This window comes from Lygodium microphyllum, chromosome 18 (assembly GCF_053477565.2).
Source record: "Lygodium microphyllum isolate KBCC chromosome 18, Lygodium_microphyllum_v1.1.10, whole genome shotgun sequence".
Classification (NCBI taxonomy): Eukaryota; Viridiplantae; Streptophyta; class Polypodiopsida; order Schizaeales; family Lygodiaceae; genus Lygodium; species Lygodium microphyllum.
The window spans coordinates 130,291,291-130,305,602 of record NC_141152.1 but is presented as its reverse complement, the minus strand read 5'-3'; the positions used below and the strand labels follow the sequence as shown (position 1 = coordinate 130,305,602).

Sequence of the window (14,312 nt, the reverse complement as noted above, 5' to 3'; positions counted from 1 at the left end):
CTCCCTCTCTTTCTCTCTCTCCCTATCATGTTTAATGTTTGTTCTCTCTCCTCTCTCTCTCTCATTTTCTTTTCTCTTTTCCTCTCCCTCTCTCATTTCCTCTCCCTCCCTCTCCCTCTCCCTCTCTTTCTCTCTTTCCCTAGTATGTTTAATGTTTTTTCCTTCCTCTCCCTCTCTCATTTCCTCTCCCTCCCTTTCTCTCTTTCCCTATTATGTTTAATATTTTTTCTCTCTTCCTCTCCCTCTCTCTTTCCCTATTATGTTGAATGTTTCCCTCTCTTTCCTCTCCCTTCCTCTCCCTCTCTCATTTCCTCTCCCTCCCTCTCCCTCTCCCTCTCCCTCTCTTTCTCCCTTTCCCTATTATGTTTAATGTTTTTTCTCTCTTCCTCTCCCTCTCTCAAATTCTCTCCCTCCCCCTCTCTTTCTCTCTCCCTCCCTCTCCCTCTCCCTCTCTTTCTCTCTTTCCCTATTATGTTTAAAGTTTCCCTCTCCCTCTCCCTCTCCCTCTCCCTCTCTCATTTCCTCTCCCTCTCTCATTTCCTCTCCCTCTCTCATTTCCCTATTATGCTTAATGTCTTCCTCTCCCTCTCCCTCTCCCTCTCTCATTTCCCCTCCCTCGCCCTCTCTTTCTCTCTCCCTCCCTCTCCCTCTCCCTCTCTTTATCTCTTTCCCTATTATGTTTAATGTTTCCCTCTCTCCCTCTCCCTCCCTCTCCCTCTCTCTCTCTTTCTCTCTCCCTCCCTCTCCCTCTCCTTCTCCCTCTCTCTCTCCCTCTTCCTCTCTCCCTCCCTCTCCCTCCCTCTCCCTCTCCCTCTCCCTCTCCCTCTCCCTCTCCCTCCCCCTCTCTTTCTCTCTCATTTCCTCTCCCTCTCTCTATACACACGAATTATACCAAAAACAAGTAAAAGAGAGAGAGAAAACACAAAAGCAAAGAAAGGATGGGCAATGCACTCACTGTAAAGGCTCGAAGAAGGATTTGGTAGCTCCTCTTCGTGACGGTGGCTCCTCTTCGCCCTCTGCACACCTTCTCCTCTTATTTGCGAACAGCGGCGGCGGCGGCGATGAGAAGCCTTCTTTCTCCCTCTTTCTCTCTTTCTCTCCCTCTCAAATGCAAGATGTTCACTCTCCCTCTCGCTCTCCCTTTCATTCTCTCTTTCGTGAATGCGTGCAAAATGAAGCGCTCGGGTTGCGGCCCGCATTTTTTTCGTCTGGGTACTGTCGCTATTTGCATCACTATTAGTGTCGCAAATGCGACGCCAATAGTGACGCAAGTAGCGACGCCGCTATTTCTCGTCGCAAATGGCCATCGCTATACCCTCATATCCTTGTAGCGAGCATCGCAAATTTACTAAATGCATTGCTATTAGTGTCATAGTTTGCATCACAAACTATTGCTATAGGTATAGTTATTTGCATGGCTATCAACGTCGTAAATTACGACGTTGATAGCCATGCAAATAGCGATGGTTCTATGGCATCACTAATACCGATGCCTTTAGTGATGACGGGGGCAAAATTTTTTATGAACATTTTCATCGCTTTGAATGTCGGTATGAGGCCTGTATCTTGTAGTGGGCCAAGGCATTTAGCATATCCAAAAAGATAGCTTCTCCCTTTGTCTCTCCTTTTGTTCTTCCTATTTCCTCGACCCATGTCTTTTGTGATTACCTCTTCATAGAGGCAAAATGCCTAGTTCACATGTCGGCTAGCATAAAATCAATGAAGTGATGTGCGGCCAACATTTTACTCTACCTTCTTCCCCACTTTCTCTCGTCGATCTCCCCTAATAGCTTCTAGTACCTACCTCACAAATGCTACTCATGAGGGACGCCACTCAGTCTCACCTTCAGGCTGGTACTTTTGGAGGAGCCTAGCTAGTCCAAATCCTAATCTAGACTCGATGGTGTAGTGCATTGAAGACCAAGTTCTCAAAAAAGAGGATGAGATATATCAAGATGCTACTAATCCTACACTAGTACATAATCACTTGCCCTAGGAAAGCCAACCTCCTAGCTCATCCAAGAAGTCTGCATTTTCCACCACTAGCCTCTCCGCCAAACTCGTCCTCCTCAATCCACATAATTGTTTACTGATGTCACCTATAACCTCACTAGCGAGTGCATCACCTTATTGGATTTGGTATGGGTGTGGATATGGGGTTATTGTAGTTAGACATCCATACACTGCAAAGCCTACATCAGCCCAAGTACATCCGTGAGGACCACGATATATCAACCATGCAACATCCAAGTGAAGATCCCAGTCTCAAGTATTCGAATGCTCAAGTAGCATAAATCACATGCTCAATGTCTGTCAAGCGTATCAAGACACTTCCACTGGCAGAAAAGCCATAAATATCAAGCAAAGAAGCTCCCCAAGGACATATGATAGCACCAGTGCTAGAAGATCCAAGATCAAGCATCAATAAGGCCTCATCAACATATAGGCCATGTAGCATCCATACATAGCATCCATAGACATCAATTACATCCAAACTGTAACTCAAGCAAGTTGAGAAATAGCCAAAGTAATCTCTGAGCAATCAAATGCCAAGCCAAAGCAAGGCTCAGTAGCATCCAACTCCAAACAATGTAACGGGCATGTAGTAGTGGCATAGGCCAAGCATGTCAAAACTGGTCAGACATAAGCAAAGTACATACCATAAGTACATCAGAGATGAAGATCCCAATGCTATGTGAAGCAAGATCAAGCTCAACCAATGATTCGAGAGAAAATCCAAGCTCTATGTCGATCCCTAAGAGTCACTACATCAATGCATACATCCGAGACATATCCAAAAATAAGAAAATAAGCTTCAGCCCTAAATATTCCAATAGCAAATAAACGTCCAAAATTGAGCAAACAATGGCTTAATTCAAGCTCAAAACCATAGGCATACTTGCACATATGTATAGGCACCAACTGGGCATAATCGGGCATCAAATAACCCATGCAGCATGAGCATAAAGTGTAATGATAGGGGCTGCCCTATTTTGGAATACTTGTGGACTGTGTAAAATAATTAATGAGTAAGAAAATTCAGCCCCAAAAGCATCTCATATCATAGGCATACATTCCCCTAGTATTCGGGACCAACCGAGCAACCAATGTCAATGCCAACCAAGCATAAACATAAAGTGCTGATGTAACACTGTTTGTGGCTACCTATGGACTACGGAAAATAGTCCTCGACTACGGTAATTTAGGCCACAAATCAATGCCAAGAATAACCACCAATGTCAAGCATCAAGGGGGTGTTCCCAAGTGCCAAATGAAGTGTTTTCAAGCTACCAATGACTGCCATGGGAGGGTTGAAGTAAAAAATGATTCTTTTGTAGGTCTTCAAGTTGGCCCAAACTGATGTGGGGCCTATGGAAGGGCTGGGCAAGGTCAAAGGCAAGGTTGGGAGAATAGTCAAGGACCCCTAGGAGCTCCCTCTTGAAGGGCCAAGTCACCAATAGAGAGTAGGTATCACAAGAAGCAAGAGGACATGGCTGCCTTGCTTCACAAAACATGTGGATTGAAGTAAAATAATAAAAGAGAGCTCCAATACCTCTGAAGGAATGCCTTAAGGGTGCCCAAATGGGCCGGGTAGGTGCTCGGGAAGCCGGGGAGTGATGGGAGCTCGAGAGAGTCGGCTATGGCTACTGGGAAGGAGACCCAATGAGTGTAGGTAATCAATAGGAAGCTAAAGGAGTCACGAACCACGCCGGAATGCTCAAGCAACCATGCTCTAATACCAGTTGAAAGGAGAGAAGGATCGAAGCTTGCTTAGAAGAGCTATGGCGAGAGAGCAAGAACAAGAAAGAGAGAGAGACCAAATGGGAACTCCAACAATCACAATGTGTGGCCGGGCCTTCCTTTATTCAAATTGTCACTAAAGTAATAAAGAATAAAGTGACGGTGACGGGCGTCCGCCACTTGAAGTGTGTAGTGGTGGGTACTGTCAGTGTAGTAATACATGGGCGGCTAGGTAGATGTGCCTTTTCCCCCAACACCAAAATGACAAAAATCTTACCAAATCTCACACGTGTCTTAATCAATCTTCCATCTATAATCCTAGGAGCAATCATCCAATACAAGGGCAGACTTAGAGGTTACCTATAGGGCTCGAAGGTGTGGTGGTTAAGATCGCTAAGTATGAAAAGGTTTCCAACCTTATAGCTCTCTCTCAACTGACTTCACACGAATCAGCTCTCTCTTTGCTCTCTTGGCTTCTTAAATCCCTCTTTGCTTAGTATTTTGCCTCCCTCTTTTCTCTCTTTGCCATCTTAATTCCTTGAAACTCTCTTAACCTTATTTTTTCCTTGTTTTGGGCCTACTATTACAACAAAAACCTTATTGTGTGTTTCTCAAATTTCCTTATTTTTTCCTTACCTAGATGCATCGAAAATCAGAAGTAACTACTCACACTACTCCAATCTACTTTCCTAAACCCAAAAATTTGGAAAAACTTACTTGCAAAGGAGATCGAAAACCTCTTCAACTCCTCATTTCCCACCTATCTTAAGCATCGATTTGGGGTAAACCCTACTTCAATGCTCGATTCAAAGTATGCAAGAACTCAGAGCTTGAATCTATTGGTCTCGACAATGAAACCAAAATGAGGAAGTTTCTTCCCTTAACTGCTAAGACCAATGGAATGCTTATTGTTTCAAGCATTTTAAGCCACATGCAATGACTATCTCTCACATAGCCATATGTACTCTCACACTTATGATTGTAGTGAGCTTACCTTCATGCTCAATCGAGTTGCCTTCTTCCATAAGCTCTCAGTAGCTCCACGATCCAAGATGCAAGCTCAATCCTCAAGCTCCAAGCTCCATTGCTGTGCGCGAGACAAGAGAAGAGAAGAGAAAAGAAGAAGAAGAGAGGAGAAGATGGAGAGCTTAGGAGAGCTAGTTTTGGCCACATACAAGAATGAGCTTCTTCATTCACTTTTTGTCTTTTATACAAGTCTTAGTGCCTTTTGGGCACCCATCCCTTTTTTACATGACCACCTATTTTAGCCTAGGTTTTCTTTTCCTATTCCCTTCCTATTACATTGTTCCTTCACCCATGCCAGTCTACATTTACAAATTGTACGAGAGGGAGCCTAGAGCTCTTGCACAAATATTTAGAGTGCACTTTTATATTTAAAATGTGACTTTCCTCTTAATTTGCACTTGCCCTGAACTTTTAAGGTTTCCTTTGTGCCTTTGGTCTTTTACCCTCCTATTTATTGAGTCGGGATGTCTTTTTCCACTTTGCCCTACATCTTTTTAAATTTCTTTTTGCTTTCTTTGCACTAGGATGGACATTTGATATGAAGAGTCACTAGAGCCAGTACAGTGTCCTTGAGAGCTCATTACTGTCATTGTCACTGTAGTCTACATTTCAAGTCTTTTTCAGCTACTCCTACTTCTTCAAGCTATTTTGAGCTTGCATTCTTCCTCTTCCAAAGATGAAAAAACATTTCGAAGCTAAATATTCATCTCACAAAACATTACAAAGGCAAACATAATAGAAATGGAGGCTCTATAAAAGCTCAACAACAAAACACTACAGATGGTCAACTTAAGGCATAAAAACCATGCAGCTTCAACCAAAACCATTTCAAACCATCCAACACATTCTCAATAATTCCTAAAAAAAACACTCATTCATAATCCCAACCTCACAAATAGAAAGAAAATAGATAAAAAAAGAGGCAAAACAAACCTTATCAAGACTAGATAGACTTATCACAGAACCTATCAGAACATCAGATCTCAACCAAAAACCATCATGAGCTTCTCAAACAAACTCAATCCATCCCAACATTCTAAAACACTTCCAACACATAAAAAATCAATCAATAAACCCTTAAAATCAACCATTCAGCTCACAAAAACAACAAAAATGAGCTTTTAAAAAACAAGTCTTTTCAGCCCTTGAACACTATCTCCCCTTTCGGTTGTAAGGTTCTATGATAAAAAGAATAATCTCGATTTTCAATATGGTAAATATATCCATCAACCTAGTAACAGTCCGTGGTTGGGCACATAAAGTAATTATATTTCCAATAAGGGCCATTCTTTACTCAAACCCCAATGCAAATTTAGGCATGGAAAGCATTTGAGTTCTTATAAAAAACTTTGCTAAAAATAGGTTTTACAAATCCAGTCATTGGAAACTAATCATGACAAATTATCCCATGAGTTTTCCCTACTCAAACTTGATAAATCAATACTTTTTTCTATGATAAAGCTAAAGGTGTGTACTATGGGACCTATACAATGACACATGGGTAAGCCATACTTGCCACCCATTATGCCGTAGTCCCATAGAGTATGGGTTGGGATAGTTTCACATACTCACTTGGAGAATAGGTCTTTATTCATTAAAATGCAGTATATAGTCATCACACCATGGAATGATAACATCTATATACTCCTATCCATCCCAATTTCTCTCCCACCATATTTTCACATTTCAGAGTAACCTACAATGGTTGGAACACATTTTGTTGGTTTATTTTCTTGTACATTGTCCCATTACGCACGCACGCACATGCACACGCACATGCACACGCACATGCGCGCACACACACACACACGCACACGCACACGCACACGCACACACACGACTACTTCTACCTTGTATTTGACTTGTCTAACCTTGCACACTTACATGTGATCCTCTATACCCTCTCACATTGACATGTATTGTCCTTATAACAATATAAACTCACACATATTAAAATTAGAAACATCCTATTATGTCTTCTTTTTCTCCTTTTCCTTGTCATGGAGTTTGTTTGCATAAGTAAGCCATAAGTCTTCACCGCCATCCCTACCCCTACTTTTCAATCACTAAAATTATATCTAGCTAGGTGGCTTTTCACTTAGTTCGACTACTTGTTGCTGCTAACTTAATTCCCGTAACAACTTGTCACATTGGATACTTTTCCAATAAAGGAAAATCATAATACTTGTCTAATTATCATCCCCCATTTTCAAAGTTAGCCACGTCTTTTTCCCTCCCTCTACAAGTGCCTTATTTTCTACCATTTATTTGTCCTATTACATTCTTTCTCTATTCATATAGCTTAACATAAAATGTATAGTATATGGCACTCATGCAGCCTAACATAAAATATAAACTATTTGTTATAACTTATGCTTTTCTTTACACTTTCTAGCCATTTCTCTTTATCTTTTTGTAGTTATGCCATGTATAGTGATTTAGATGAGTGAACAAATCCATTACAAGCACTTATTGACCAACACACTCTCAAGTAATTTTCCTAGCTTGCAAATGTTCAACAGTATTTCAACCTCTCTTTTAAAGCAATGTTGATGACATTGCCTATCACGAGTCTACTCAAATGGATCAATAAATTCCATCACAAATGCTCAATGACTACACACCCTCATGTTGTTTATCCAACTTGCAAAGATTGTTCCAAACTATTAACCTCACTTTAGTTTTGTTGACTATTGCACTACCCATTACAAGTTTCCCCAAATGGATCATTAATCAAGGCCCATGACCTTTTATAATAAGCATGGTCAAATCCAACCAAGCATGACTATTTCTTCAACCCACTTCATCTTCTTCTATTAAAAATGTTGCAAACGCTATGAATACATGTCAACAAGAAATGCTTGGATTTCTCTACAACCATTACAAAATCATGTGTTTATGAGCAATGCATATATAAGAGCTAAGAAACAAACCATGGACTAGCTACATTTGTTTGTAAATTTACTTGAATAACTCAAGTTACTTCTAGGCTAAATAAGGAACATGGAAGTTGGAAGTGTAGCTAGAACACACCAAATTGGATAAATGGCTTTGTGAGAATTTACATAAGGAATGTTCTTGTACTGATGCTTTCCAAGTCAAGTTCTTCGAGAAGATCCGGACTAGCAAATATGAGCTTCCATGCTGAAAATTGGGAAGATGCTTTAAGGCTACGTTGGAGTTCTCAAGAAGCATGCAAAATGGAGTGTAAAAGGCAAGAAGGTTGAAAATTCAACTACTAGTGGAAAAAGGTGTGCTATTATATAAGAGTGTACAAGTATATGATGAGTAACATTTTACATAAAAGACTTATTTGCCACCATTTCCCTTTAGGACCAATGTTCATGAAAAACATTTTTCATAGTAGATACAAAAACCTCTAACTCAAAATTTTGCAGGGATTTCTGAATCAAATTACATGTATTTGCCATTTTTATAACTAAAATTTTTCAAAAGTTTGAGGTTTTAAACCTTCTTCTTTAAAATTTGAATGGTTTTTTTTTTAAAATTTTGCAATTCACTTTACATTAAACCTCGGTTTTTCGTGAACACTGTTTAGGACATATGGTTATATGATGGTGCAATGACAAGTGGTGCAGGTCCTAAAAAAAATTACCCACTCTTGACATTAGTTAAGTGGTCCACTTAGACTTGAAATGTGTAGATGTATTGCTTTTCAAGGAAGAAGAATTTATTTTAGAAAATAAAAACAAAGGGATATTCACACACACACACACACACACACACACACACACACACACACACACACACACACACACACACAGACACACACACACATTAAGAAAAGGGCAATATTCTTGCACACGATAGTGTACCCTTGTATAGATGGCGCTGGTTTAACCTTTAACCTAGCATGAAAGAGGCGAGAGAGTTACACCCATTTTATTCCGGCGTATACATTCAGGCAATGATCTATTGAAGCTATCGATAGACGGGGTTGCCCCTTTGCTCCTTTGCTCCTTTTTTGTTTGTTGTAGTAATTGAGCCTCTTCTTTGAGCTCTGGACAAGATAGATTTATGGGGGGATGATCAGAGTTCTGCCTTGTGGATGAAGATTAAGTCTTGGCAAAACCCCCTAATTAGCTGCAATTAAATGCATGGTCTTCAAGGCTCCAGCTTATCCTTGAAAAGAAGAAGGAATCTTGGCAATCCCCTTTAATGATGAAAGCTCAGCACCCACTCAAGTTCTGGGCTTTTTACGATAATGGTGAAGAGCTTAGCTCAATGGGAGGACACGATGTATTCCAGTAGACAGACAATATGCTTTGTAGAGAAAGCCAGATTAAATTGGATTAGGAGGTTTCCTAATCATGCTTCAAACAACAGACCAGCTAATTTGCCATTTGTCTCCATATGTAATGCCTCAAGTCGAATTATGCCTTGGGAAGTTTCTTTCCCTTACAGGCAATGGGATGCTAGACCCCTTACTATGATGGTTCAATTTGTAGTATCCAAGTGCATAAGCATTGGATTTGTACTTGTTATTGTAGTCCCTTAGCAAGAGCTATATTCTACCATTGTACAAGGTCTTACCATGGTAAAGTTGGACATGGTAAAGTTGGACATGCTGTACATCAATGTGCTACTATACAAGGTTGAACCATTGTACTGTAGTGTAGAAGGTCTTACCATCAGAGAGTGTTTTAAGGTCATTAGCACTCTTTGAAGCGCTCCTAACTGCGATCCTTATCACCAAAATGTAGTGGATGCCATCAGCACAACTAGACTTGCTTTTCAACATTTTGTAAATTTTATGTCTTACTGTTCAAAATAAAGATGTGCCCTATAAATTTAAACCCTAGTGAATTAAGTTCATGAATCTAATCAGTCATGAAGTCACTCAGGGAACAACTCCTTATGTCTCAAGAAGAAAGGTTGGTGCCACATCTAGTATGGTCTCTCAAAGAAAGAAATTCAAAGTGGACTTGTGGAAAGGTGAGAAGCTTGAACAACCCTATTGAATTCATGAATGTAGTCAGTCATGGAGTTACAATTCACAGCCTAATTACCCATGTATCAAAGCTGTATCACAACTGCCAATCCACTTCCGAATGCAGCGTTAAAGAGTTGGAGGTAACTGATGATATTACAAGTGTGACCTTCCAAACAGGAGCTCATGTTTTATATGTTGCAGCTCTCCACAGATAACCTCAAAAGAAGGGCGGTTCTCTGGCATGCCATCCCAGCATTGATGGATGAGCTCCTTCAACCTGGGATGAACATCCACTGGTAAGATGGGCCTCTCCTGGAGCTTCACTATCCTCTCCTTCAAACCAGCAGTGCGAGCATCAGCGAAAGGCTTCTTTCCTGAGAGAATCTCGAAGCAGGTCATGGCGAAGCTGTAGACATCTGCAGAAAACGAGTATTTGGCGAGCCCCTCATTTAACTCTGATGCTCCTGCATCAGTAATTGCAGCATTGCCTTGCATTTGAGTGTCATCAAGCCCGCGATAGCTGTCATCATGATGACCTGAAGTAGATGAGGGTAGCCTAGTGATGTAGTATTCTGGACAAAAGACCTCAGGCGCCCTCCAATACTTGGTGCCCACCTTGTATGTGTGCAGAGACTGCCCTCCCACTAGTTTGGCCTTGGCCAGGCCAAAGTCAGCCACCTTGACATGAATGTACCCCTCTTTGAATGCATCCGGGCTCCAAGCGTAGTCCACTAGCACGTTGGCAGCCTTGAGATCCCGATGCATGACTCCCTGGCTATGCAGGTACCTCATGGCTTCAGCTATCTGTATAATGATATCCAGAGCTACAAGGGGATAGTTGAACAAACGCCCCTTGATGAAGTGGCCTTGTTGCTCAATAAATGTCTCTAAATCACAGTCCATCATCTCAATTAGCAAGGACAAGCTGTTATCTGATTCATAATCTTTTGTGTACCATATGAGTTTCAGAATGTTTGGGTGCTGTAGTCGTGCTTGTATGACGGCTTCACACACGTTCTCGATCGTGTTCAGACCTTTGATTGTCTTCATTGCATACCTCTCACCAAAACACACTACTTCTTCCACTTTGCCATATGTGCCTGCACCCAAGAACCTGACCACTTTCACGTGGTTCCTATCGACAAACAGACCTTCCTTCAGGAACTTCAATGCCTGGTCTTCTTTCTTCATATCATAACTGAGCCTCACAAGAAGATGCTTGGCAAGAGCTGACTCCTCAGCAACTGTGAGCTTGTTGGTCCAATTGATGAATCTCACCCAATTGTGGTATGGTCTCTGATGCTGCTGCTTTAATTCTACAAGCACAAGCGACCGGTCTTTCTGTGCTTGAAGGTGGAGAACGTAACCCACAAACAATCCAGGCGGCTGCATGCGGCAGTTCATCATCAAAGCGGGATCCGAGCCGAAACGCTTCATTGAATCAGGTTCATCTTGCCAGACGTCTCTGATCAATGCCTCCACCTTCACTTTAAGCAAATGGAAGCATTTGGTCAAGTCCAGGATGAGGAACTTGATTGTCTCCACACTCTCCAGCTTAGCGAACACTTTGCGGGATGGAAGATAACCAGTGCAATCCAGAACATACTGCTTGCACAGCAGCAACCACCTACAGAGTTCTTTGAGAGCATAGTAGCAGACAGAAAGACCCTCTGCCCACTTATTCTTAGTATCTGTGTTGTCATAGACATTATTGATAAGCTGGATGTTGTCCAAAACAAATCGCACCTCATTAAGGTAACTTGAAATGGAGGAGAAGACCTGCAACAAGACCTTACACTTGCCACGGTTCAGTGCTTGATCAAGCCTCAGCTTACAGGTCTGCGAAATGATATCCAGGGCCAGATTTAGAGGAGAACATAGAGTGTGCTGTTTACGAAGATTAAGAGCCAGAGAACTGCAAAAGAAGACCACAGAAGCATGTGATTGGAAGACCTGGCGGAGGCCATAATTGCTGCGTTTCGATGCATTCACCTGCAGTCTAAGGTGTTTTAAGTAGTGCTGTTTCAGCTTCTTTAGTTGAGGCAAGGTGATTCTCAACCTGATGATGGAAACCACAACATACACACAGACTCGAAAGCGGCCACCAGGGAAACCAAAGCCCTGCAGTACTCGACTTCTGATCAGGTGAATATGTCGCAATCTCACACATGACCGCACTGCCAATGCAACCACTTTAAATCCAGGCCTCATCTTCATCAATCCAGGCTGCTGCTGATCATGATTTTGTACCAGACTGACCGATGATGAAGCACAATTAGCAAGCCTAAAAGATGGTGATGGAGTTGATTGCCTCTCTGGACTTCCAAATTCATCATCATCCTGACTGTTATCCAATGGATCATCAATGATTGAATGTGGATAGTCATCCCATTTAATCAGCTGCCCAACTGTATTACACACTTCGTCATTACCATTATCATTATCACCATCATTATCTGCATGACGGAATACTCCAGCAAGAGTCTGACTGCCCCTCCGATGTATATCTGAGCTCATTCTCACCACAGATTTGCCATCATTTGGGTGCAGTTGTCTCGCCACATCGTCCTTGGAGTGGCTGAGTCTAATAAGTGGGTAGTAATTCTGAGCGGAATGGGTGCTGATGAGCTTGTTAGCATTATTATCTGGTTCATCAGGATTGATAAACAGATCTGCAGGATCAACGTAAGCCGTAGCTTCCTCAAGCCTCTGATTCATGACACAGGGTAATTAATTAGCCGATCACGTAAACAAAGGAGAAGGAATTATAGAAAAATGACAATATAATCTTGCAGGGATCAGAGCTGCACATAATGTAGCTATGGGGGTTAATACTTTGATCTGATTGCCTCCCTGGTTGCTTCTGTGTTGTCTTGATTATAATGTGCCCCGTTCCTCAATCTGCAAGCAGACGGTGTCGTGTGTGGACTTGCCTGGTCGATTGTCAACCAAGCAAGTCAAGGCACGGCACTGTTTGCTTGCAGATGATTCTCAAATGACTTAGCTTCCATCGCATTGATTCTATTAGTCACAACTTAGAAAGATCAGGACCGCCATGGCCCATGAGTGGGGAGGAAAGGAAGAACATGGCGCACGCAATTTGGTTACACACTTTCACTAGTAATGGAAGGGGCAAATTGAAACTCAACTTTGAATATCTCAGTCACGGCTAGTCACCATTCATGTTTGCCTTTATAGTCATTTAAATCCTCTAAAAGGGAGGGTCCACAATTTACTTGTCCATGTAATCCATTAAAAGAGAATAATATAACTTGCTTGGGAGAATTTTTATGTTTGCTATTGGAGAGAGAGAGAGAGAGAGAGAGAGAGACCAGACCCTATCCAGTGCTTGCGAGAAAATTTTTTTCCCCATCCAATGGGAAAAAAGAATAACTAAAATGCCAAAAAAAAAGTTGGTTTTCATCAAGACGAGATTTAATTTCAACCAGTTTTTTGGAGAACCTTACTTGGAAGAATACACTAAAGGATGGTTGTCTTTGAACATTGAATCCTTCCCCCCTTCCCTAACCCACACACACAGGCACACAAAAGTTTCATCCCATGTAACTCTTTCTCTACACTCTAAACATGAGTCTCACCTATCACTATCTATTTATTCTTGTTTCGGCTAGTACATAATCAATCAAAGTCACATTCAAGTGATGCACATATAATCTACTATTCTCAAAATATTTTCTCTTTTCTTGAAACTTGAAATGATCAACATGGCAACTGAACTCTAGGTTGCATTTCTCTATTGATATTATTCAAGAGTACATTGTATACATTTAATACAACCATACAATCCATATAATATCTTAATTATTGTATATTCAATAATCTTTTGTATAAAGAATTTGTTTCCTTTGAAATAAGTATCTCATACAAAATAGTGTTTGGTACCATAGAATTCTATTTTTTACAAAAGAATATTCTTTAGTACCAAAAAACACTTTTAGTATAAAATATACGTTTAACATTAAAGAATATTCAATATGAACTATGAAAACTAATATTCTTTAATATAAAAATATTTTTTCATATGAATAGTATTCTTTAGTAATCATGAATATTTAGTACAAAATTATGTGTCTTCTACCTAAATTTTGAGATATCCATCATACAATATCTTGTTATTTAACCAAGTTAAGATTTCAATTACTCCTTCATAATCACAAGCAAAGAGGCCGTGGATGTACCTGTGTAGTGGAAGAGGTTCGCTCTAGAGGAAGAGGAGGTGATAGGTAGGGAAAGAAGAGGATGGTAAGAGAGGAAGGAAGGGGAGAGGTATAGAGAGAAAAAGAGAAGGTGGTGAGAGCTTGCTTGAGAGATTGAGAGTGGCGCTTAAGATACTGAGTAGAGAATGGAGCTTACTTGAGGTGACTTCATAGAAGTGGAGCTTGAGAGATTTTTGCTCATGTTAGAACTATACAAACCATGTATAGATTGTATGAATCTAGTTGTATAAGACACATCGAATGAAATGGTCTCCTTCACAAATGGTATGCAACCATGGAGTTTAGGTAAATAAATTTTACCTATTCAATAATCATAGCAAATATAGATGTACACTTAACTTGCTAAGATCCCA

The 14,312-nt window shown here is 40.9% G+C and overlaps 1 protein-coding gene across 1 annotated transcript; it reads right to left on the bottom strand.

The window, feature by feature from the left end:
- Nucleotides 1-9,663: 9,663 nt before the first annotated feature.
- LOC148021378 (uncharacterized) lies at nt 9,664-12,577 on the bottom strand. The gene is made up of 2 exons (XM_087699232.1): nt 11,675-12,577; nt 9,664-11,560 (listed from the first exon to the last, which is right to left on the bottom strand). The coding sequence occupies exons 1-2, from the start codon at nt 12,437-12,439 to the stop codon at nt 9,875-9,877; spliced, it is 2,451 nt and encodes an 816-aa protein (XP_087555358.1). The 5' UTR covers nt 12,440-12,577; the 3' UTR covers nt 9,664-9,874.
- Nucleotides 12,578-14,312: the final 1,735 nt, after the last annotated feature.